The 27,039-nt window shown below is 32.4% G+C and overlaps 3 protein-coding genes across 6 annotated transcripts; 2 read left to right on the forward strand and 1 right to left on the reverse strand.

The window, feature by feature from the left end:
- Positions 1 to 335: 335 nt before the first annotated feature.
- Positions 336 to 11,477, reverse strand: LOC108334440 (kinesin-like protein KIN-12E). Its single transcript, XM_017570288.2, has 22 exons — positions 11,068 to 11,477; positions 10,613 to 10,768; positions 10,389 to 10,472; positions 9,755 to 9,874; positions 9,241 to 9,354; positions 8,908 to 9,000; positions 8,581 to 8,670; positions 8,402 to 8,472; positions 8,209 to 8,283; positions 7,996 to 8,083; positions 7,290 to 7,348; positions 6,947 to 7,010; positions 5,425 to 5,490; positions 4,840 to 4,995; positions 4,655 to 4,759; positions 3,827 to 4,062; positions 3,384 to 3,453; positions 3,256 to 3,300; positions 3,101 to 3,163; positions 2,761 to 2,826; positions 2,583 to 2,662; positions 336 to 2,382 (listed from the first exon to the last, which is right to left on the reverse strand). The coding sequence occupies exons 1-22, from the start codon at positions 11,332 to 11,334 to the stop codon at positions 480 to 482; spliced, it is 4,071 nt and encodes a 1,356-aa protein (XP_017425777.1). The 5' UTR covers positions 11,335 to 11,477; the 3' UTR covers positions 336 to 479.
- A 5,905-nt stretch (positions 11,478 to 17,382) lies between these two features.
- Positions 17,383 to 21,449, forward strand: LOC108333305 (uncharacterized). Its single transcript, XM_052871114.1, has 10 exons — positions 17,383 to 17,539; positions 17,903 to 18,004; positions 18,087 to 18,152; positions 18,266 to 18,371; positions 18,632 to 18,674; positions 18,890 to 18,962; positions 19,441 to 19,528; positions 20,267 to 20,323; positions 20,407 to 20,485; positions 21,043 to 21,449. Exons 2-10 carry the CDS (start codon positions 17,934 to 17,936, stop codon positions 21,054 to 21,056), a joined length of 597 nt encoding a protein of 198 aa, XP_052727074.1. The 5' UTR covers positions 17,383 to 17,539; positions 17,903 to 17,933; the 3' UTR covers positions 21,057 to 21,449.
- A 1,364-nt stretch (positions 21,450 to 22,813) lies between these two features.
- LOC108332380 (uncharacterized) lies at positions 22,814 to 25,879 on the forward strand. 4 transcript variants are annotated; one of them, XM_052870447.1, is made up of 5 exons: positions 22,814 to 23,123; positions 24,009 to 24,173; positions 24,879 to 24,929; positions 25,035 to 25,127; positions 25,436 to 25,879. In XM_052870447.1, the coding sequence occupies exons 1-5, from the start codon at positions 22,968 to 22,970 to the stop codon at positions 25,493 to 25,495; spliced, it is 525 nt and encodes a 174-aa protein (XP_052726407.1). In that variant the 5' UTR covers positions 22,814 to 22,967; the 3' UTR covers positions 25,496 to 25,879. The 4 variants fall into 4 exon arrangements, with proteins under 4 accessions (XP_052726407.1, XP_017423104.1, XP_052726408.1 ...); XM_017567615.2 differs by having other exon boundaries at positions 22,816 to 23,088; positions 24,017 to 24,173; XM_052870448.1 differs by having other exon boundaries at positions 22,818 to 23,123; positions 24,017 to 24,173.
- Positions 25,880 to 27,039: the final 1,160 nt, after the last annotated feature.

A 27,039-nucleotide genomic window follows, 5' to 3' on the forward strand; every position in this document is an offset into this window, starting at 1 on the left:
TTAAATGATTATGAAAGGTTTAAAGACCATAAATATCAATATTACAGTTTTTTGACATATTTTTCATGTATTTAAAAAAAATGGTATTTTGTCTCTAATTTTACAAATATCAAACATTATTATTCTGAAATACACATTAGCATTAATATAGAATCCAGAAAACAAAGAAATTGTACCAAATATCATGTTCAATCCAAGACCAAATTTTTTTTATCAAACAAGTGGAAGAAAAAAACACCACAACGATAGATGCAGCTGAATTACTTAAAAGATTTTAAATATCTATAGTTCAATATGACTTTTAGTGGCAATGCACTCAGTTCAAGTTGGGGATGAGATTGGAAAAAAATACTGTATATTCATTCTCCATAAGTGCTATTGAAAAAAAATTCAATTTCGTTCTCTAGGAACTAAAAGGAGAATTAAACAAAACATGATACAAGTAGAAAAAGGAGAATTAGTTTACACAGACCAAGAGTTTAGGCGGCACGGGAAATGCCTTCCAGCAACAATCTTGTTTCCTGAACAGATGTGTGCAGATTCTGCATCTCATCCTCTAACTTCTCCAACATGCCTGAATAAGAAATGGAAGAAAAAAAACTGTTTTTGTTGTTTGCAGCAATGACCCTAGCTGTCTGTAACTCTTCGGCTCTTGTCAAATCCATTTGCAATTCTTCTCCTAGAATCTTCATTTCACCCTCCTTTAGGTCATACTCAAACACATGTTGTTGGAGTTCAATAATCATATGCTCTATTTCAGTCATACAATTATCTCTAAACTCCAAGAGCATCTCTTTCTCTTTCATCACACGTTCAAGTGCAAGTTCCTTCTCCTCTGTGTTCCTCAAGCATTGCTTTATTTCCAGTTGAACCGCCTCAATCTGGCTTTCTACATTTGCCCCCTTCTTGTTTAGATTTTCCAGTTCTTTTCTTATAACCCCGAGTTTCTGCTGAGAAAGCTTCATCTCTGCTTGCAGTGTTGTTTTCTCTTCTTCAAACTTAAGTAAATCAGTGGCTTTGCTTCTAAGATGCCAATTTTTCAGCGAGGAATCAATATTCTGTGTGTTTTCGACCGCAATTAGAACCTTTTCATCTTCGTGCTTTTGATTCTCTTCCTCCAATTTCAATTTGATGCACGCAATATTTTTCTTCAATTCAACTTCGGATTCTTGGTTCTTCTCTTTAGCATTCTCCAGTCCCTGTTTGGACGCTTGAAGATCAGCCAATTTCCCTTTCTTGTGGTCAAGATGAGATGTCAAGTCCTTAACAACTGCTCTGGCCCTTGTTTCCCGTTGCACAAAGTAAGAAAATGTCGAGGGAAAGTTTGATAATGAGTATTTTAGCGCTGACAACTTTTTGTCAACAATTGTTCTTCTTTCATGTGCTTCAGAAAGCTTAAGTTTCAAAGATTCGAACTGCTGACGCTTGATGTGAATATCATGCTCTGTAATCTCAATTTCTCTAGAGAGCTCATCAACTTGGACTGTTGCTGTTTCAGCACAACCAAGTGAAGCTATAGTCTTGACTGCATCTGAGATATGTTCATCGACTCTTTCAAGTTTCTTTGTAGCACAACTTAATTCCTCTGATAACTTTGCCTCACTGAGATTATACTTCTCAGAGTTGACCAATACATCAGCCTCACTGTCATCCTTTAAAAGCTTTTCTGGTTCATATGCATCACAGTCAACGTCCATATCAGACCCAGATGTAGTAGTGGGTTCATATTTATTTTCACTTTCACCCCGCACTTCCTGTGAAATAATTTCTACTCTCAAGTCTCTTTCCCCACCATCAACTTCAACAAGCTTTTCTGGGCAGTCCACGAATCCTTTGGTTTCAACTTGGTCTTGTCCAATACATGAAAGGGTTCTTTTTAGATCATCCCTCTCCTGCATGGCTCTTTCATACAAATTCATGAGCTTTTCATTTTCTTCATTAATTTCCATTAACTGGTGTTGGAGATTCTCAACCACTCCTTTCAACTCAGCTTCCTCTTTCGTTATTTCAAGAGAAAAGCAACCGTTGTCAATCTGGGAACCAGTTTCATGAGCATCCTCCCCTTTATGAGCATTTCTATTAATATTCTCTGCAGCAGCTTGTTCATACAATTCAATCAGTTTACTATTATCCTCGATCAAGGTTTTAAGCTTCATCTTGAGTTCATCATTCTCTTTTGCCAAAATAATTGCTGTCTCGTGAGCCTCTGCTTCTCTTTGACTGGCAGCAGCTATGGCATCAACCATTGCTTTCAATTCCAGTTGGTCATTGTTGTTCATTACAGGCACATCGATTGTTGATGGAAGGTCCATTTGCTGCTTTCCTTCATTAACTGTTCGGGATTTCTCATGTTCTAATTTTGCCGTCAAATCATCAACATGACTGCAAGATAAAATTTAAAGGAAAAATTTCAAGCTTTGTTTTGTTCATGGTGGACAACAAAGCGAAACACATCTACGCCGAAACGATTGGAATAAGGAAATATTACGAGAATGACATTCTGGTACAAACTATATACAAGTAATATTCAGAAATGCACAAACACCCCATATATATGACAAAAATGAGATAGTAAACAGCACCTTTTTAATTTTTCTTTCTCCTCAAGGCAAACCTCTAGCTTTTTGAAAATTGTATCCATTTCTGCCTGGTTTTGAATAGCCTGTCATAGATAAAATCATATCAAGTCATGAGAGAACGAAAAGACATGAATTATTAAGTTGAATATTGTTAACACAGTGCAACAAGATTTTTCTAGACCTGAATCCGGAGAAACTCGTTTTCCTCCCTAAGCGAAGACTGCCAACGTAATTTTGGACTTGACTCCTGAAGACAAACATCAATAAGAATTAAACACTTGAATAAGTTACATACACAAAATTTAAAATGCAAGTAATAAAACTACAAGTACGGTAAGTAAACAGAAAAAATATATGTTGTCTATATACAGCAGGTATGAAAATTGCCAGCTAATACGAAAACCTGATTAAAAGGACAATCAAAAACAGATTCTAGTTTACATTTATGTTGATGTAGTCTATTGTGACATTCACTGCTTCAGACATGATTACGAGTGCACGAGATTCTGTATCATCCTTACCAGTTTGGAGACAAGATTGTCATCACTACGTACATCTTCCATCATCGGATCAGAATTTGCTTTCTAACATTCGAAAAACCAAGAAGATCGGTCAAGATAGGAATTTCAAATGACTTCTAGACACAAGGAAAAATTATTACAGTAACAGTTATTACCAGATCGGGTTCATGCATGAACTTCCAGTCTAGTGCTTCCAACAACTGCACATTCAAGTGGAAAAAAAACATAATGAACATGAAAGGAATTAAGTGAGGATTTTATGAAGTACAAAGGCGTGTCATACCTTGTTTTCCAATGCCATGATTTGCTCACTCATCTGTTCTCGTTCTCCTTCCAAACAGAATGACTTTAACCTGTCTCGAAGATGCATAAGTATTAGAAAAGAAAAATATGTAAATCACCGATAAGTCACAGTAGTCTAGCTAGTACTACTCTTTTGGTCAACTCAGACTGGTTAGTTGACTTGTTTCTCGTGTCTAGACAATATCATAAGGCGACTTCTTGCTTCAAAAGACTTTCATAATTCATATTTTTTAATATAATGGGCAAAGTTTATAACTGCGTATATTGTTCATACTAGAACATTGATTTTTGGTTGTAGGGTAAATATGTCACTTCACAACCTTTATTATTTTAATCATATGAAATAAAATGAGTTACTTTTGCATTCACAAGAGACAAAAAAGCTTCAGAACTAAAAGGATTTTCCTGTATCAGTGAACATGCCTTCTAATTTCTTCTTTTAGCTGCAAATTTTCCATAGCAAATCTAGTTACTTCATTATTCCGATCAACCTGCGCTCGCAAGACCTCAATTTCCTTCAAATGCTCCTCTTTTTCTTTCAACAAATGTGTCTCTGCTGAGATCTTCTCAGAAGCAACTGCTTCTAACCTTTTTATTCCAGCTTCTCGAAAACGTAATCTCATCTTCAAACTTTGTATCTCATCTTCTCTTTGTTTCACCTGAATCATCCCATATTTCAACCATTTAATCCACCATCACAAAAACATCAACTATTAATAAATCAGCAAAAGAGAATGACTGCAAATTAAAAGAGCAAAAGTATACTGAAAACCTAATCAAGAATATTAGAATGGAGCTTTATGACAACCTGACAAAATTAGTAAGCATTTCTCACATAAAATTGGTACTTGTAGGTCAAAAGCTTATATATTCCTTCCGTCATTAATCAATCATTCAAAACTAATAACGAAACTGGTTTGTAAGACGGCTTTTCAATCATCTCCCTCACACCTATGAATGCCAGCCTAGAGTGTGGAAAATGGAAGCCACCCAACAATATAGGAAAGTCTGATACCACTAAAAATTTCTATTTAAGCACAAGGCAACCCACAAAGTCTGTTCGTAAGGTGACAATTCCATGTAAGCCATATTTCTAGCTGATACAAGATTAAACTAACGCCTTGAGGCTGCAAATAAGGCAGTCATCAAAGAGGTCGTAACTAAGACGAACTAAGACAAACTAGAGTTGACCACAATTAAGGTGACTTCTCAACACACATCAATAAGAAATATACTGCTTTTCAAAGATACCAGCTTCATTGATGCTTGAACTTCATCTCTTAGTGCTTGTAATTTCATCTCTTTGTCCTTTTCCCTTCTAAAGGCCCCAACAAGGGCGATGTCATAGTCTTTTTTCTGCAAAAAGAGAAAGACGCTTATCAGTATACAATGTTATGAGAGACTAAATGATTTCTTAGGCACAAAAGAACATCAACCTGGGATATCCTTTTAACAGAGGTTAATGGACTGAATGATCCTTGCACACCCTCCCACTTGAAGCATCCAGGAGAACCTGGAAAGCTGATTACTGAATTGTCATTATCCTGAATTTCTCCTCCAGCAACTAGACCACGTAAACGGGATAGTTCCTTCTGAGACCCCAAAATAAAGTGGAGTGAAAACAAGTTAGTTTAGTGAGGAAGAAATACAACTTGTTGGAACTATTTAAGTAGTAGATGAAAAGTAAAAGTAAAATCTGGGTCACAGTTGTACTTTTCCTATAAGCAATTAAGTAATTTTACATAAAAGCTTCAATAAAATAATTACTCTTATGAATTGGTGATGGCATGAAATGTAAGTTGATGTTATTGTTCCATTAGCATTCAAAGTACAGATGATGAAAAGTGAAAATAAACTCTTGCTCACTGTCACACTTCTCCAATGGCCAATTCGATAAGCATGCATACAAAGGCATTAACTAAATTACCCCTTATATACTCATTATATATAAAGAAGAAGGTCCGCCAAACATTTTTTATTCAGAACATAAGAGATGAAAGGATAAATCAAAATTATAATACCTTAAGTTGCTGAATCTGAATTCTCATGGCAATGACATCTCCAGACGCATCCTCATTTACAATAGCCTGGAGAAAAATACAATTATTTATATAGCAACCACTACAAGTGTTTGCACAGATCACCTACATAACTAAACAGCTGAGGCTATGTTTAACAAAACTAGCTCAAAGCTGGAATTTGATAGCTAAAATCCGGTGAAACACCGATATTCCAATTTGCTTCGTGTATCCATGTGCAATACATATTAATACTCAGAGGGTACTTCACAGATACATATCTATGAAGTATTCAAACCTACGAAGCTCCAATACTTTTATTTGTTTCACATATAAGATAACAAACATTTTGGATAATTCACCGAAAAATGTTGAAGTGTCCAAGCTTTTAAACATTTGTATCCAATAACTACCAAAGAAAAAACATTTAAGTATATGTAATATAGAAACATATAATCATTATTTCTTCACTAACCAAACAGAGAAATCGCTCTAGGTGAATTAATTAAAAAGTAATAATGAGATTGATAGTATTGTTCTATATGTAAAAAATAGTGAGTATTTTTTTATGACAACTATCCATTTATTTCGACAATGTTTGTAAAATATGGTTTTAATTTGAATTTGTACAATTACAATTATATATTTATCATGTTTTATGAATTTTTAATGTGTATCTTACACACATATCCTATCATGTTATTTTTAGAATATCTGCATTACTTTATCTGTGCATCATAACTAAGAGTTGTTAAACAAACTTCCAAAAGTAGAGCTAAAATAAACATGGGTAATACATTTTTTTAAATTAATTAAAAGAAAACAAAATTATCAACTATCAATAATATTGCATCGAAGTGTAGTCCTCCTCAGTAAAATAAATATTTCAAATAATATAATAGTTAAAATAAATCATATAATAAAAGAGTATCTAATCTAAATAATAATGAGAATAAACTTTTTTTTATCATTGTCAATATCTTATTTAGTAAAAGATTGATAACAAATTTTTACCTTATATGTAAAAAGATAAACATAATAAAATCATGTCCTATAAGTAAACGAAGAAAATAAAATCATGTCTTGCATAAAAAATAAAAAATAAATAAAATAAATAAATAAATAAAAACTAAAAATGGAACAAAATAAGAATAAATTATTGTAAGAAAAAGATAAGAATAAATATAAAAAGCTAGAAACTAACGTTTAAAAAATGTTATTTTTAGTAAAATTAACAAAAACATTATAAACCGCTAAAAAAAATGTTGTTTTTAACTGAAATGGCGTATCAAACAGCCTTTATAAGCTCTAATGACTAATATTGATGTGATAAGACTAGCCTACCAAGGCCTATAACTTTTTTATGAGTTTTGGAGGACTATTAATTAAAGCTTTTAAATTAATAACATAGAATAAAACAATATATGTTACTGCATTGTAATAATTGAGAGTCAGTCCCTTGTTTTAGGTAGAAGATAGATGCACATCAATGTATAGTAGGTTCAAAAAGTATGAAAAGACATACGTTGTTCTTAATATATTTGGCACGCTGTGCAAACTTCAATGTGCTTAATGTCTCCAATGAACAACTGCAAAAAGTTACCAAATGTAACTTAAATATTAAAATATTAATAACCAAATAAGGCAACCGACAATGAAAAATAAATAAATAAATAAATTTTTGAAAAATTCGTTAAATCCATTATGACTATTGGAGTTAATATACTCAAATACTAGGATAGCGACTCTAAACAGAAAAACATTGTAACTTTCTCTCACTGACGGTTTCCCCAAAATTCCTTATGGAAAAGCAAGCAACCAAGTCCCCATGCAAAGATATTTAGTACAACCATAAGAGGTTTACTGACCAAATGGAGGGGCTTATGTTTGCAATTATGATTGTTTTTGAATTCCCTCCCAGAGAATCCTGAAAAGAAAAGAAGATAGAATACCGATCAGATTTAATTGATAATTACGGCTCCTAATTTATAATGAAGTCAGATAAAATAACAATTTTTTCCTCTAATATTTAAACTATTCATTTTTCAGTGAAACACTTGCTACATGATTTGAATACTACCAGGCAGAATATTACAAGGATCATTGAGTCAAACATTTCAAGTAACAGAATAACTAATATAGTTGCAAAAATTATAAATTATAATTGACAATACCATAAAGATCTGCATTTGAGGTGCTTCTACACTATAATGTGACAAGTGCAGTTCCAAAATAAGCTGCTGGTTACATATAGCTGAAACTAAAGCCCCTTAATAGATAACAAATGGTTCTCTAATGAAATTTTATTGCCAAGGAAAATTGCTAGTCGCTATTGCAAAAAAACAAAGTCAGTTAAATAGTAATTAGGTTAGGTGTGACAATTATTTCATACAGTTATTATTTTATAATGACTGCATACTTACAAATTAGGTTGCAACTTTTGCAGTTCTAAACCAATTCATATCCCCCAAAACTATTTTCATTTTATAAGACCGATTTCAGTTGCCACAAGTGTCAGGACACTGAAATCTAATTTACCTAAGGAAAATAAATTTAGAAAATATTAGCACCAACCTGAAGTAAAAATGTCAGCTTTGAATCACGGTATGGAACATGGAGCGACTTCCCATTAGATATGCTCACTAGGTTCATAATCACAAGCCTGCAAGTATATTATCACCTACAATGTTATATTTTTAGGATAATACCACAACTCTATCAACTAATGGGAACTAGCGTATCAATGTAACAGATGAGAATTCAATATTGTCAATGAGGATAACCAACCCCAAGGTTGAAAGAGATTTGTTGATATTAGTAGCTTCCTTGAGGCGTTCCCCTTCAGCACCAGAACTCTTCTGCCTATAATCAAAATGGATATAAAGTATCATCTATGTGAATGTTAAATGAGGTGAAATACTCCTTGCTTCTGTTCTTATCTAATCATGAAAACAAAAACAGACTCTTTGGAATCAAGTACCTCTCAGATCCAGCCAAATCAACTAAATTAAGTCGAGCATACCGAAAGTGAGTCACTCCTTGAGATTCCCACTAACAAAATAGTTCAAATAAAATTGATTGATGATATACTTGGAAAAATAGTAAAAGTTCAACATCTTTTGCACGAAAATAGAAGATAGAACATCAGTATTGACTCACCTGACTCTCAATGATGCAAGTAAATACACTATGAGAACGACTGCTGGCCCGATTCATGTTAGTGGCCGCTACCTTTCTGTTTGAAGCTCCCTAAATTACATTGTTATTTTGAATAAGTGCCGATTCACTTAGTTCTAAAAAGAAAAGTGAAAAATAACTTCACATAGGCTACTTTTTTTCCTCAATTTGGAAATGCAAATGACCAAAAATGAAATTAATTGGTACATTATTACAATCACAAACTAAAAAACACTTCAAAAAATTATATTAAAAACAAAGTACAATTTGATGTTAAAAATAAAAAAAAAAACAAGGGCGAAAGAATACCTGAATAAGTAGTTGAATGACCTCTCGAGCATAATTAACTTCTATTTCCTTAAGATTTTCGACATAAACTCCTTTCTTGCTATCTTCTCGTATCTGTCACACAGATGTATGATTTAAAATGGTTTTTTCGCGAACACAAAGAAATAGCAGCTCATACAATATTATTTTATTATTTCTCAGCTTTAGAAGATTAATCCTCACGATAATCAGTTCTTCTAATGATTAGAGATTTTGAGAACAAGCAAAATGAGAAAAGATATCAAACAAAAAGGATCATGATTTTATATTTGAAGGGATTTCTAAAATGTTCAATGAATGAATAGTTAGCCATACCTGCAAATTGTTAGATGATGGCTCCAAAAGATCAAGGATCTGTTCATTGTATATCTCCAAGAAAGAACATTTGCATGTAAATTTTAACTTTTCATCTCTTCGAGCCTCTTTTTCCTGACGTATTACAACAATAAGATTACAGATTAAAATTAGAATTTTGCAAATATAAATATATATGAATAATTTTGCTGCAGCATAAATTTATCTTAAGCTATACAGATTAACTAGTCCAAATTAAAATTTAAAATATGAATAAGTCAAAACCTCAAAGTATTATACAACCGGCAAGATAAACATTGATAATTGTAAAATATGACATTTGGAATCCTAAGGAATACAACTTGTAGGAACACTGATTCAAAATATAAGATACTATAGTTAACAAATGGCTTCAATATTTTAACTAGAGAGTGTAAATTACATGAAATTCGTCTGATGTGCAAGCAATTGCATTAATCTAACGTATGCATTCCTTAAAAAATGATTGACTGTCTAGTTGAACAAGAAACAATACCTTTTGAATTCTAGAAAATAAGTGCTCAAAAATTCTTGGTGTCATTCCAGAGTTGACACTGTGCCTTCTAGTTCCCCCCTCAATGTCACCAAGCATGGTGTGCGTCTTCCCACTGCCAGTCTGTACAAAATCAATTATTTTTAGTCATCACACGAGTGTTTCATTTTCATATTCCAGACCAAAGAACAAAATCACGTAAAACATGCAATTAATGATACGAAAACCTAATGAACCATTTGTTTCGAATTAAAATTATGATTTATATTCCTGCGTAAAGTGATTCACGGAAATGTTATGATTGAAAAATTATTCCTAGGCATGTCTAAAAGTATTTTAAGTTAACTTTTCATATTCCCGGGAATACTTTTTAAATTCTAAATTAACTAAAAAAAATTAAAGAATGGGCTGGAATAAAAATATGTACTGATGAGGAAATGTAATTTCTGGGAATAAAACATACCTACATATTTTTATAAAACCTTCTAATAAATGTGACAGAAATGCCTACTTACAATCATTACTATGCTCGAATAGACTTTAATAACATGAGGTGGAATTTCCTTTCACTAAACTAAATCAACCTAAGCAAACTAACTGAACAGCAAATCAACAAAAACAGAGCTGAATATCTCACCTGACCATAAGCAAACATGCAGCTGTTGTAGCCTCCCATGCAATTTTCTACCATTGGCAAACCAGCTACTTTAAAGAGATTTTCCTGTCATATCAGCCATGTGAAGTGTGAAACCCAAGCTTCAAGGTTCAAAAAATTAAAAAGCAAACAGGTTTGTACAGTAATTTGGATAAAATTTATTAATAGAAACCACAGTATGAAAGAAATTATCCAACAAAGTTTACCTGGCTAACATTCTCATCAGCAACCGCATCAAAAGTAAACCGCGACTCGGGATGTCCAGTCCATGTAATTGTTTGACAACTCTCTTGCCTAACACACTTTCCATACCCTTGCACCGATATTTCAGAGTTGCTAAGAGGACGCATTCTAATTATAACCTAGCTCACAAAAGTAAATCATATCAAACTCAATTCCCTTAAACCAAACTACAAAAAGACCGAGAAATCGTGAGCCTGATTAGAAACAATTTTCAAATATTAATAATTACAATTATTCTCCCAAACAATTCTAATTATACAGTTTCATTACTTACAGAGAATAAGAAGAATCAATTATAGCCATAAATCTTGAAATTAACAAACACAAAATTTCTTTTAATCAGCATAACCCTTGATACACTGGGAAGCTTTGCATTAGACCTAGTGAACCTGCATAGAGAAATGTACTGTTGTTGTACCTGAACATTGTGATCTTTCCAGAAGGAAGGATCCTCGCAGAATTCAAAGCTCCGAGATGAAGAAACGGCGGCGCTACTTTGTCCGACTACACTTTCGTCGTCCCAATCGCTTAGGTTTCGAACTATGGAGCTTTGCACGAGCGAGTCCTTGGTAGCGGATTTCAGAAGATCCGGAGTGTTCTGAACCAGCGAAAGCGATGCGGAGGGGTGGTCGTGGAAACCGAACCTGCTTTTAATCGCACTGGCAGCCTCAGATAGGAACGGCATCGTGGAGTGATCGGTCTCGGTGGAGAATTTTGGGAAATGGAGGGAGTGGTGTTTGTGAAAAGGGCGGAGAGAGAAGGGAAAAAGGGGATGAAGTTGAAGAATGAGGAAATGGGGAAGGAGGGAGAGAGAAAAATGAGAAGGAGCGAAGACCAGAGCAAAAGATTTGGTGATCTAACGGTGGATATTCGTTTAAATTCAAACTATGAGACCGTTTGAGATCCGCGTTTCAAATTTTCGAAGAAGGAGCCAAGAGATCCTCTTCCTTCAATTATTTTATTTCTTTTTTTACTATTTAGTTTACTTTAATTTCTAATAAATAATAAATTAATTGACAGTTCACTCTTCGTATTAAATTACTTTTTGTTTTAAAAGTAAAAACACAGGTAATGAAAATAGTATATTTTTAATATTTTATGTTGATAAACTTATTTATTTGGTTATGACCTGGTATATGTTTTATTTTAGTTTTTTTATGCATTTTAGAGGTTTAAGTATATTTTTAATTTTGTAAATGTATTTAGTTGGCATGGACCGATTAAAAATTCAATAAAAAAAATCGAAAAAAATAGTAAAAAATTCAATCATAATAAATAAATACATAATACATTTTATTTAAGTTATACATGTATTTTTTTATATCATACAATTCATTAATGTAAAGGAAATAGTATATTGCTGGTTACATGTTGTTTACATTAGCTAGAAATAAAATTTTAAATAAGTTATATTTTAAGTATTGGATATTGGTTGTCTTAATAATATTTTAACTGATAAACTCTCTTGCTAATATCTTTCATGCCCGAAAAAATTCTTTCTAGTTACGGAAAACTTGCCATCAATTTTACTCTCATTATTAGTTATACGTCACACTAAGTCATCATTTTTAATAGTCATTTCTTGGTCGTCCTCTATTTAGTCATTTATAAAAAAACTTTTGACTGCAATTTGGAGTTGTATTTCCTGGTCGCCCTCTATTTAATAGTCATTTCACAAATCTTGGTTTTTTCTCGTTTTTCTAATCTTTATTGTTCTCTTAATCAAAATATTCTTATTGAGAGGACGACACTCCAATTTTCACAAGGAACATGGCGTTAGTATCATATATTACACTAAAAGGTGTTTCTTTACTATAGGACTGAGGAGTACATCTATATGCCTACAAAACTTCTAGCAAATCTTTCGACAAGTTGCCCTTAGTTGAGTCTAGTCTCTTTTTCAACTCCACCAAGATGACTTTGTTGGTGGCTTCACCTTGCCCACTAGATTCTGGATACTCCACTGAGTTTGCTATGCATTTGATACTGAGATTAACATAGAATTTGATTAATCCCTTGTTTATAAACTATCTCCCATTGTTTATGATAATAGTATGTGGCACCTCGTAGCGGCATATTATGTTCTTTCAAATGAAACGTTGTACTTGTTAAGTGATAGTCGTCAAGGGCTTTATCTCAATCCATTTAGTTAAGTAGTGACTATTAAGAACTTGAACTGGCCTTTGTCGGGTGCAAAAGGTCAATGATATTCATTCCTCACTTTGTGAAAGATAGTGGGAAGAAGATATAATGCAACTTTTCATGTTTGTTGTGGATAATGTTTTTGTGCTTTTGACAAGTACATCTCTTAATGTACTCGGCACAATCTGCTTTCATAGTTGGCCAAAAGTAATCAGCTTGTAGGACTCATGCTATCATAAACCTTAATGTATTTCACGAATTATGTTTTCTGCTTGGTTTAAGGTAATGCATTTAAGCAGAGGTCAATTATAACCTCTTCTAAACAAGTTGTCATTCAACAAAGTTTACTGCACAACTTTCCCAACCCATCCCTTGTCTTCACCCTTAATAACACTTCTGGTCTTGAGATATTGGATGAAAGGAGTCATTCAGGTTGCTCCACATTGCCAACTTGCATGCATTCATTTATTCTGTTTGTGGAAGGTGACAATAACCCTTGTTAGAGCAGTGACTTATATCTCCCCCTCTTTTTTGTACTTGTTTCTTTGAGAGCACATAGACTCTCATATTTTCCTATTTTATGATATGTTCAAGCTTAATCTCGATAAAGTTGTCGATTATGTTTTGGATTAAGTAGTGATACTTAAGAAGAAAGGCGTTTTTTATTTGGTAATCTCATGTCATATAGTCTACCGTAAGCCAAGAATCATTTTAGCATATTATCTTGTTTGCTTTGACTTCTTTGGCCAAGGTGAGGTCGACTATGATAACCTCATAATAAGTCTGATTGTTGGATGTTTTGTAATTGAAGTTCAGTGATTTCTTTATTAATATGTCATCTGGTCCTTCGAGAACTATATTAGTTTTTGCTTCCTTAGGGTTAGAAGAACCATTTACATATAATATATATCATTCTTCTTCCAAAATTGTATCACCTTGAGGATCACTAGCAAAGTCTGGTAGACATTGTGTCTGCCCTATTAGTTTGTATCAAAGATTGAATTATGACAACTTCACAGACCATGATGACATTCTCCCTACGAAGTCCAACTTTTGTAAGATCTTTTGTATGGTAGTCAATTTTAACCACAATTGTGTGACTTTGAAAGGACGACCTCAACGTTCTTGTTGTGGTGGTAAGGGACAACATCACCTTCTCCACCATTTGATACCGAGTTTCAACATTGTTACAGGTTATACTTATAAAGTACATAATATGTTGTTCACCGTTGACCTCTTAAACAAGGGTTGCATTGATTGCATCTTTAGCCGTGTAAACAAGCAAAGGTCAAACAATATCTAGTTTATTAGAATTAGTGGTAATGCTAATATTTGCTTAAGTTGTTCGAACCTAGCATGACACTTGTCATCATGGACAAACTTTGTGGATTTCCTCAATAGTTTTATCATGGGGCGAGCCTTATCTGTAAACTTTGGGAGGAATTGTGAGATTATGGTTATCCTTTTAATAAGGCACTGTACTTCTTTAACATTCTTGAAACTTCTCATATCAATAATCGCTTTTCACTTTTTAGGGTTCACCTCGATTCTCCTATGTGTGAGCATAAATCCAAGGAATTTATCATCATCTACCCCAAACACATTTTTTTTTGGTTAAGTCGTAAGTTGTATGTTCGTAAAGTTGAGAACATGTCAGATAAATCTTGTGAATGTTGGAAAAGGTTAAGGGACTTCACTACCATGTCGTCTACATATACATCGACACTCCTACCAATTAGGTGTTTGATCACTCTACCCATAAGCCTTTAGTTTGTTGCTCCAACATTCTTTAGACCAAAGGGCATGACCTTGTTGATACTAATAGTTAGTCTATTATATAATGAAGGCAGATTTTAGTCGTTCTTTCACTATGAGAACCTAATTATAGCCCAAGTAGACATCCAAGAAGCTCAATACATGGTGGTTGTTGACAACTTATCCACTAACCGGTCAATGTTAGGTAAAATATAGTCATCCTTAAAGCAAGCCTTATTAAGGTTAGTGTAGTCCAAACACATACTTCACTTTCCACTACCTTCCTTTACTAGTACAATGTTGGATAATCTTGTTGTGCAGTGTGCTTCCTCAATAAAGCCAACTCGCAATAGTTTTTTAGTTTCGACCTTGCCAGCTAACCTTCTTTCTTCCTCTAACTTTCTATTCTTTTTACAATATTGGTCTGACTTCACTGAAAATGGATAACTTATGGGAAACTATCATTGGGTCGACCCTCAGAAGGTCAACCATTATCCACATAAATAAGTCAGTCTTGTCGGTTAGAACTAAGCTTATAGCCTTCTATCCTTCTTTATCCATCATCGCTCCTATATTTAGATCATGGTCTTTTTGCAAAGGGAATATATTGGTTTCTCCTATAGGCTCCATTCGTACAATGTTTTCTACCTTCGATCAAGATATTTTCTTTCTTTGGTGGGTCCAACTACACTTGATTGCTCAATGTTATTTGCATTAAGTGGAAGGATCAAGAGTCGTAAACTTGTCATGTAACATTCATTATCTGTCTTTTGGTTGTTGTGTACTGTGATAATATCTATAATGATGAAAACTTTATGGTTATGTGAGGGGTGAACACCACTATATCTAAGAGACACTATATCTAGGAGGTTAAGTGATGAATTATAGAATGTGTTGGGTCAATGAGTTGGATAGGTATGGTATTTGTGAGGTTACCTTCTCCAAATTGTATGTAGATAATTTAGCAATTGATACTTACCCTTTCTCTATAAAAATTGTATATGGGTTTATCTTATGGAGTAATTGTCTCCTTTGACAAATCTAACTTATATGATCTTTGGTCAAATATATCAACTAAATTATACCTAATATTAGTTATATGTAGCCAAAATATTTTTAAAATATAGAATTATTGTTATGTTTGTAGTTATCATATTTAGCCATCGCTTTTTTAGTTTTAATAAAATCATCCATTAACGATATACATCACTATCTCTAGTATTAACTGTAACTGTAAGTAGTAATATAAAATTGCATATTTTATCTATATTCTCCGAAAGATTTCATTGTAGATTATCATTTATGATTATATATTTAAAACAAATAAAAATAAAATAATTTATATTTCATTGTCAGCACAATAAATTGAGTAATACTTATTCGTGTCATTGATTTATTTAGTCAGAATATTTTAAAATATCAAATAGTTTTTGCCTTTATAGTTACCATATTCAACCACTAGTTTATTTTTAAAACAAAACCATCCATAAACAGTCTACATAATTTCTATCTACAATAATAACTGCAATTGGTTATATAAAATTCCAATGACAGTCATCTTTTATCTAAATTATATTTTGATTTTACATTCTATTATTAAAATTTGGTTTTAATTTACTCGTTTTAAACTAAGAAAGTTGATTTTTCCTATATCTTTATCCTTATTAATTAAATTTATCCTTATGATAAAGATGGATAAAAATCATAAGAGACAAATATTAGTATCAAAATATATTGAAGTGTAATTATAAATAAGCTAATAGCTTGATAATCCATATATCTATATCCAAAAAGCTAAACAATATAATCTGTATCTACATTTTTAATTTTAAAGTTGTTATGTGATTTTCTCTGATTTTACAAACAGTGCTTGATATACATAAGGACATTCAATTTTTGAAATATGTAATATTTTCGTATATATATATATATATATATATATATATATATATATATATATATATATATATATATTAAAAAATAAAACATTTCAAACACATGCAATTCAATTATACAATTATCTATCTATGTGACGCTTGCATATATGATTTCTTTATATAATATTTTCATACAACATTATTTTTTATTTATATGAATCAAAATTTTCAATTATATATTTATCATTTACAAATTTATTCTATCGGGTTTCACAATATTAACATATAAAATTCAATCTTTTAAATTCGATAAAACGAGAGCTTTTCAGGAGGAGAGGAGGAGAAAGAGGTAATAGGGACATACTTTAATTTGTTTTTTCATTAACAAGAAACAACATAATTTATTATCAATTCACACTTGATGTAACATAATCATATTGTTTTTCTTTTTTAATTTTTTTAAAAAACAATTGAGAAAATTATGGATAGTGTCTTCTATAAAAAAAGTTTAAGTGTATTGTTTAAAAAACAAAATATGTTTTTATTTATTTCATCTAAATTTTCTCAATTATAGTTATATTTCGAATCTCTAATTACATATTAACAAAAAATAAATAAACTTAATCTTTACGAAAGTGTGAGTTGGTGATTTATTTTTTATAGCATGTACATACATAAAGATATATTCAAACTTTATAATAATAAATGTAAATTTATTTTATATATTAACTTGATTAAATTTCAAATATTTGCGTTAGTTCACAATAAAAAAAAACATTTATAAAGTAATAAAATATAATTATAAAATTGATTTATTTTTATAATTTAACAATATGGTATTTTAATAATTTATACTATTATGTTATATACCATTATATATTATTATTATTTATTATATAAAGTAGATACACATAATTTCTCTTAATATTATATTTTAATTGAATAATTTTATTTTCATTTATGTAAAAACCCTTCTGGTTAATCTATTCATCTACGAATACTACTCGCAGGAACAATTTTCCATCTTCCACAACCTTGTGCCGCCATTCTATTCCAAACCTTGACGACGAACCTGCGCGCTCTCAATCTCTCACGGGCCGTTTCTCACTAACACAGGTACTCTTCTATCTGCTATATTGGATGCCTACCGATGCCCTAGAAATTTCGCGTTCTCACCTAACTCTGAAGGTCATTCTTGCTTGTAGTTAGATTCTTTCCTTTTCGATTTCAGTACTGCACTTGTTTCATCAAAATCCTCATTGTGAACACCGTTTTCTGTTTTCTGAAGTGGATTCATTCAGCTTGTTGAAATACTTTGAAACTAACTCTGCTGTATTGTATTCCCTATATTTGCAACTCACTCGGTTGTGATATTTAAATTCAATTTTTGTAGAATTTAATAAAATGGTATAATTGGGGTTTGGAGGTTGATATTTGAGAGTTTGACTAATATCAGAATTGATTTATGTTTCTGGCCAGGGTTTTGAATAATCTAGCCCTTTCTCTGATAATGGGTAAAGCTAAAAAGGGTCCAAAGTTTGCTGTTAGGAAGAAGATTGTCACTTCCAAAACAATAAAAAGGTGAGTTTTTTTCTTTCTCTTCCTTGGGTGTTGGTTCCTTCATCGGACTTGGTTTTATTGCTTGAAATCCTGTCAATTTCAGTTACAAAGAAGAGGTTTTGAACCCAGAAAAGAAGAATATTGTGAAGGAAAAGTTACCCAGAAACATGTAAGCTACTATTCTCACTCTTTGAACCTTGCCCCTTTTAATTGGTCCTGAATTTATTGTTTTTCTTCCTTTCTCTGTCTGTTAAATTTGTGGTTTGAATTTGTCTTGTTCAGTCCAAGTCATTCTTCGGCACTTTTCTTTCAATACAATACTGCCCTGGGACCTCCTTACCGGGTTTTAGTGGATACCAACTTCATCAATTTCTCAATCCAGAACAAAGTGAGTGTGCTTTGTTTTGTTTTAATTTATAGCCTTTTGCTTCTCTTTCGAATAAACAAATGGTAACTCTGACTATACACAGCTCAGATTTGTAATATTTGATATGTTTGCAACTATATGTAGATGACATGCCTTATTACATTTGATGCTCATGATATAAGATTATCACTGTTACATTATAAAAGTACTTAAGTATTTCGATTGTAATGGATTTTTTAGTTTGTCCCTTTCTCACACAATTTTTTTCTTTCTTTATGTAGTTGGATCTGGAGAAAGGGATGATGGACTGCTTGTATGCAAAATGTGAGTTTGAAGTAGATGATAACTTGTCTTAATTAATGTATTTAATTTTTTTTAGTTTAGCTGAATGCCGAGGTTACTATTAATTTTAGATATTGTGTTGTGATGTTCTTTGCTATTATTGAGAAGCTCATTTTTGTAATGTGGCATTGTATATGTGAATCAGACCTCCCATATTATATAATTACCTTTGTTCTATGGCTACTTTGGACTTTCAGGCACTCCTTGTATCACAGACTGTGTGATGGCAGAACTTGAGAAGTTAGGCCAAAAATATCGCGTAGCTCTAAGGTAGATGTTATGACTTGATTATTATAGATTTATATTCTTACATTTGAGACGTACATGTATAAGGTTGGCTCCCCCATTTTAGTGAGGTACCTAAATAAAATCAAATTTTTGTTTGCTTGCTAAGCTTGTCCATGCTTTCTGCATGTTTTGTTTTTCACTATCTGCTTTTATAAGTTAAGTTTAGGTCGCATAACAAACAATATTCTTTTGTATTTTCACTGCTAAAACCCTTGTTTTTTCAAAAGATAAAAGATTCAAATATCCCACTTATAATTTTCATCCATTATGACATTCTCTTCAAGCTCAAGTACAAATTGTTTAAATTACAAAAGGTAAAATATCTTAAACAGATTTACGAAGGTCAAGCCTCTGGGCATATTTCTCATATAAGTTGCCTTCCAATATAGTAAAGAAAAGGATTATATTATTCTTGTTTCACCTTCTGGCTGTATTTATTTATCCCTTTAACACATAACAGGATTGCGAAGGATCCTCGATTTGAGAGAATACTATGTACTCATAAAGGGACGTATGCTGACGACTGCCTTGTTGAGAGAGTTACTCAGGTGTGATTTATTTTTAAGAGCTAAATGCTCAGAAGCATCTGGTAGCAATTTGATTATTAAGATTAATGATATTCCAAGCTGGATGAGAAATAGTCCATTTGCTGTTCTTTTTATGTGTATTATGATCATGAGGAATGAAAAAACAACTTTTCAACATCTTTTGTTCTATAATGAAGGCAAGGGCCAACACTAGAGGATTGTAAATTTGGTTCATTTCTAAACCCTTGTACAAATTTTCATTCATCTTATTCTATAATGAAGTCAAGGGCAATCATAAGAGGATGATAAATATGGTTGATTTCTAAACCCTTATACATTTTTTGTTACTGATAGATATCTTATTATGTGGGACTGTAATAGTTGAATCTATTAACTGTTTATGGTCATCTAAATCAGTAAACAAATGTCTACTGCTACTCTTGAGATGTAAAGTGAATAGAACATTGGTATACAAATGTCCCCTTCCATGTTGTAAATTGGAACTATGAAAAATTGTAGCAAATTTTATTTTTGTTTTGAAATCATAGCCAAGAAATAGGTATCACGGACATTTAATCTCTTTATTCTTTTGTTAATAGAATTCATCTCCAAATTCTTTCGTTTTAAAACGTACATTCAATATTCATTTTAAGTGAACTATTTTATTAAAATGATTTCGAATAAAAGCAATGATAGCACCCATTTTCTGCTTATATCTGTCTTCCCCTTCATTTATGCAAACTATTTTCTTGGAAACAGCACAAGTGCTACATTGTTGCAACATGTGATCGGGACTTGAAGAGGAGAATTCGGAAGGTAACGTTACATTCATTTTTCATCTTCGTTGTTTGATATTGGATTCTGATGCATAACCCATGAACTGAATTTCTGTATTACAGATTCCCGGTGTTCCAATAATGTACATCACCAAACACAGATATTCAATTGAGCGGTTGCCAGAAGCAACAATGGGTGGCGGTAAATACTCTTGTTTAGTGAAATTTATAATGATTGACTACTAATTTGAACTTAGATACCCAACTTTGCACAACTTTATTTATAAAATATGTAAATTAAGCTTCATTGACTTTTGTTCATCAACTCCTAAGCTGTTCTTTATTTACGATGTTTACTCGTGAGCTTCAAATTGCTACCTGCATATCTTGAATTCATGTGGAAATAGATAATAACCGTAGGTTTTTTGTACTGTCAATTACCCTGGTAAGTATGATCTACTATAATCATTATAGAAGAAATCTACAGAACCTATTTTTCTCACATATGACTAAAGCTAAGTTTCAGCTTAGATTAAAGTTAAATTTGTGGTGAAGCTTAACAAAAATTTTGCCTTTTTGCACCGGAATTTAGTTGATTTCATTGACACTCTCAAATTAAATGTAATTTTTAGTTGTTGATGATGAAATTTCATCAATTCTTTAGGTAGTCATGAATGGAAATGAATTATTAATTCATCATTTAGGTAGTCTTGTATATATTTGACACTCAAACTGACGTACTCGTGATTCTCAATGCAGCACCAAGAATTTGATGCAGTCAAACCAAAACTGGTAAGACTTGCTATACCAAAAGTATGGACACCAAGAAGTATTAAATCCTGCTACAATACCTGCATGCTTGGTCTTTTTGCTGGCTGGAATTAATACTACCGGAAGCTTGAGAATGAACAAAAAGCAACTCTTCAATGGATACCTGAGTTTTTCTTAGTCTAACTTATAGGTGTAGAATTGTTCAAATTTTTGGTTTCCTCATATTTTGCCCATCTAATGTATCATGGTCAGCAGAATTCTTGAAACGATGTTTTTTTTATTGCTAGAGAAGGACCTTATTTTCCTTGAATCTAATATGTATTGGTTGATCCTTCACATGTCAGAAGACTGAAGCAGAAAGTAGAAAATTCAAGACTACTTTACCTCTTTAAAAACTACTAGCTCCAAAAAAAAAATTGTTTCAAATTTTTTGCTTAATTATATATATCATATATAATTACACTCATTGTTAGACGTAAATTATACTGAACAGGTCATTTGATTAAACTTTTGCTTAATAACATCAACTGGGTGTATGTATAACCTTCAATTCAACATGTTATATTTCATGTCAAATAAAGTGCTACAGGGCATAAAACAAAAATTGCTACGAATTGATTTCATTTATGCTTAAAGTGTCTATATTACAAAATTCTTCAACGTTTTATAGACGTTTAGAAATGTATAAAGCAAGAAATGAGATTTACCTATGGATTCTGTATCGAGTTATACGTTACTTGTATAATAGGGTAGCTATTAGTATGAGAACTTCAAGAATATGAAAACAAAAGTTATTGATATGCTTGTTCAATTTAATTTTGGATGTGCTTGTTAAGGTTTACAAAAAAAGTATACCCTATTGCATTTGTTTTTATGGTTGAATTGGTTTTTGATTAAGTAATGGAAGTAACTAACAATATCTTTGAATATTAGAGGAAGACTTCGGAAATAAAATATTTCCGTCTAAGTTGAAGTAAGAAACATAATATATATTAAAAAGTTATCATTACGTGAGAAATTTGACTTGAGGGATGAAAACGGAAGTTTGACTATCATATTTTTATTTTTTAAAGTAAAAATTTGTTTTTATTTTCATATTTAACGAGTTTGAAATTTTGTATTATTTTTATTGTTTCAAACATTAATTAAATATTAAAAAAACAATGAAATAAAAATAATAATATCAAGGATTTAATGTAATAAAAGGACACATGATTTCAAGAGTTTATATATTTGATTTAATAAAATTAAGATTTTTTTTCATGTAATAAATTATTTGAACTTAATTGCACAAAAATAGTAAATTATAAGAGTTTTAGTAATTAAAACCGAGAGAATGTATGAAATGAAAATGAATATAAAAATATATATAAGACAAAAGCTAGACAAATAATATAAAAATAGATATAGACATACACATATTTCTCATACCGACTCAATAAAAAAAAATGAGAATTACTCATACTTATATCATGTTGATACTAAAACTTTCTATCAAAACCAGTACACTACAAATGAATTTATTGGTTATCCCTGCTAAAAGTTCCATTCCTTTCTTTTCCACACAACCTTTTAAAATAATAGAAATATAGTTTTAACGATAATAAAAATATTTATTAATTAGTTTAAGAATCATAAATTTGAAATCTGAGGAGAACCACAATATTTATTATGGGGAAAAATGCATTTATTTTATTGAATCTCCAATGTGCACTTTGATTTAATTTATGAGTTGCAGTGGGACATATAAAATGGGAGAATATTAATTCCAACAGGCTTTTTTGTCACTATAGAGTGAGGTATCAGCAGAGACGCGCGAGGGGAAGGTGGAGTGCGGGTGAGGGTAAGCGTTCCGTTAGTTACGTTAAGGTGTTATCGAGTTTGGTACATGGACGAAGTGATGACCATGGCGGATGTCGCAGCCAACACGCAAGGATCAACCACCGCCTCTTCTTCCCTCCCTTCCAATTTCCCTCTCATCTCCGCCTTCCTCTCCTTTGCCCTCGCACAGTTCCTCAAGATCTTCACCACCTGGTGCGTTCCTCCGTTTCTTACACTTCCACCAACGCGTAACGTTTCTTCTCTCTTTTTCTCTCGCGCGGTTAAGTCAAACTCGATTATCTGCTTTACCGCTGTTATTTTCCTCGTCCGTTAGATCAGAGCGTTGTGATAACAAAAGCGCGCGTGCTTGCGTGTTTTAATAGGATCCAGCATGTTACTCGCTGTTTTATGCCTGCCTTGCTAATATCTGTGTTTTCATCGATAATTCGTGTATCGGTGTTGTGTATTTGGGTAAGGATTTGTTGAGATTTGAGTTTTAGGGTTTGGAGTTAAAGTACTTTCCATACTTTTGTTCTATGCTCTGTATAGTGGAGTGTTGGGGATGAATCAATCCGTTGGGAGTTATGATCTCTGTGTGCCTACAGATATGCTTTTCTTAGCATTTTTTTTCTTATCTGAGAAATTGAATATTTTATTTTGTATTGTAGGGATTGGATTCTGAAGCGCTGTTTGGTTTATTTTTTTTTATATAAGTACTAATTGGAGAAGAAAATGCAATAAGGTTCTCTCAAGTAATAAAAATTAGCTTAATGAATAAGTTAAAATCAGTTTTCTGAAGAAGCTAAGGAGTAAACTTTTCTGAAAAACATAATTTATGCATAAGTCCATTTTATTTTATGATAGAACTTTATTTAATTTTATCTTACCAGAAAACATAAGAAAATGAGTAGAAAATAGTGTTTAAGCTACTAGCGCGAAATGAAATGAGAATCATATCTAGTTAAAGTTGTGTGCACGTGTTTGCTGACATCTCGTAAATTTTTGGACGTTTGGCTACACTGTACTGTGTCTTTTTTTTTTCTTTAGAACTGGATTTTGGATTTTTTTTCTTTGATCTGAATTGTATGAGATTGGAAATATGAGCTCAAATTTTTGCAAAACTTTTCTCCTAGATATTCAGGTATAAGGAAAAGCGATGGGATTCTAAAAGGATGCTTGATTCGGGTGGAATGCCTTCGTCACATTCTGCAACGGTGTCAGCTCTGGCTGTTGCTATAGGTCTCCAAGAAGGGGCAGGGTCATCTGCTTTTGCTGTTGCCGTGGTCTTGGCATGTATTGTATGTATGCTGTATTGTCTTGTTTGTATTCAAATATTTTTTATTTTTCATTTTTTTTGGTGATGACATGTCTGGAAATATGTCCATATTTTACTCTTCTTTCTTGTTTTTAGTCTGAATAAGTTTTATTAATTAATTATTAACTATGATTTAATGTATTAAGAAACCATAGTATGTTGCAGCATTCGGAACAAAATTTATAGTAGCCTACATAAATTGGGATTTAGAAGAGAAAAAAAGGGTTCATTTGGTATGAATATCTACCTTTTGAGTCGTCTGTTGTCCCAAATACAAATTATTCCACATGTTCTGAAAAACAACCCCACTTGTAGATTTACTTATCACTTTCATTGTTATGATGCTTCCATTGGTGGAGCATTAAAGAATACATCGTATATGTTTGGAATTTACTATGAGATCGATTTAATCTCATAATGTTATTAGTTCTTATGTTAGTAACGTATTCTTATATCATGTAAAATACGTTTACCGAGGAGGATTCTGTAATATGCTGATTGTTATTTCCATCATAATTCTTTCACTAAAAGAAGGAGTGTTTTGACCACTTTCCCGTGCTTCCTTATCTTCGGTATTATAATTTGTTCAAGATGATTATTATCCGAGCTTGGAAATGCAAGTGTCTTTGCTGGTCCCGGTCTTTACTACAGTCGAGTGGGATGATTAAGTTTTGGGTAACATTTGTAGGTTATGTATGATGCGTCAGGAGTTAGACTTCATGCAGGTCGGCAAGCAGAAGTAAGTTTTTATACATGATACTAGTGTTTTTCTCTTGCTTTACACTTTGCCATTAGTTTATATATACATGTACATTTAATACGTTGCTTCTGTGACGTACCGCAGTTGCTTAATCAAATTGTGTGCGAACTACCTCCTGAACATCCTTTGTCGAATGTCAGACCGCTGCGTGATTCACTTGGTCATACTCCATTTCAGGTGCGTTGGGCTTTTTCCCTTGCTTAAGGAGCTTACTTGTTATGATTGATGTAAACTCTTTACTCCTCTGTTTGCTAGCCAGCAATTTCCTTCAATGTTCATTCACAAGTATATATGTTGTCGTTGATTGAGTATTTATGACCAATACCATGGCCAAGAACCGCATATAGCCATCCGTACCTTTCATAGTCCAATCTCAATGTTTATGTTAGATAGTTGCTAAACATTATTGGTCCACTAATATCTTATTATATCTGATTGTGCACACGTTTTTCAATCATCAGAGACAACTGTTTTGTTTGGTACAGGTTGTTGCTGGTGGGGTATTGGGATGCATTATAGCATTTCTTATGAGAAAATCAAATTAAGATCCTTGTGATGTGGCTGATACTAGTCTTCAGTGTCAAAATTGTCGGTGCATGAACGAAACGAGAGCATCATGGAAAGGATATAAAAAGCTGTTGATGCAAGTTGCAAGTGTATAAAGTGCTTTGATGGTTCCTGAGGGAGATCCTGCGTCCAGACTTTTGGACATTCAGATTTCTCTTGTACACATTAATTAATCGTTTTGTTAGTCCTGTCTTAATTGATCGTTACACAATTTGGGATCACACGGGCTATTCTTTGGCTTGTTGCAAAGCACTCAAGGTTGCATTTTATATTTCATCCTTAAGTAGATTAATACTTATGTTTCTACATGGTTATCACAATTTTGTTTTTCAAGTTTTAAGCATCTGAATTATACTGTGTCATTTTGATTGGTTGGCCGGGTTTATGGAGTAGTAGCTATTAACATTTTATTGCTAATTTGATTGTCATAAATGATCACTCTTTGAAGCTAATATTTTAAAGAATAAATTACTAATCAATAATTAAAATATTTTAAAGAATGAGTTGAAAAGTATGCTTTCAAAATTAAAAATATTTTAAAGAATGGATTTGAGAATATTTTTATTAGGATTGTTTCTGAAAACATCCTTTAACACGTTTAAATATCATTTGAAATTTGAGAGTTCCTTCCTACACCACCCCAACTTCTTCTTCCATCACTCCAGTTCCACAATTGCCCCTGAGTAAAAAGGTAACTATCATAGTTAAAAGATATATGAAAAGCTCGAAACAGATTTCCATATTCGTTAATCCTTCAACGGATAATTGACTGACATATATCAACTTCTGAGGACCTTCCATTTTTTTTAGACTCCTTCAACATTTTTCTTTTGTTTTTTATATCAAAATAATTTTTCCATTGGCTTCAACGGATATCCCGTTTCTGCTGTGGCCTCCAACGCTTTCCCTCTTGGTTTTTTTATGCGCACATACACCTTGTATTACCAACATTACAAAGCGCATACAATAGAGCAAACATATGAAAGTTGTATAGAGCAAAGATGGGTGAGCCTTAGGTGTTTGCTCAGCAGGCTTGATGACCATGATGCAACCAACAACTAAAGAAGGAGCTACCTTAATATAAAATATGGTATTGGGAAAATTCCAAGGAGTTATGTGTCTCACAACACCAACTAGTTCGAGTAATGTATATTCATGGAACACTCTAGACATTTTCAAGACCTTTCCATGAATCTTAATGGCAGCACTGGCATAGGGCTAGAATGTTTGTGGTTGTTGGAACTTCCAAATTCTTACACATGTGATATAACTTTCCTGTGTCAACGACATCTAGTGTTGCAAGTTCTTCTACATCAATTAGTTCCGCCCATTTCATCAATATTTTAGCTTTATCATAGTGACAATGGAAGCAATGGAGAAAACTCAATGATAATGGAAGCAACTTAGGGAAAAGGAAATGAAAAATTAAAGAGGAAGAGAAGGAGAGCAGGAAGAGAAGGAGAGCAGGAAGAGAGGAAAGAGAGAAACGAGTGGTTATGTGGGGGTGTGGGGCAAACAAAAA

The sequence above is a fragment of the Vigna angularis genome, chromosome 11 (assembly GCF_016808095.1).
Source record: "Vigna angularis cultivar LongXiaoDou No.4 chromosome 11, ASM1680809v1, whole genome shotgun sequence".
Taxonomy (NCBI): domain Eukaryota; kingdom Viridiplantae; phylum Streptophyta; class Magnoliopsida; order Fabales; family Fabaceae; genus Vigna; species Vigna angularis.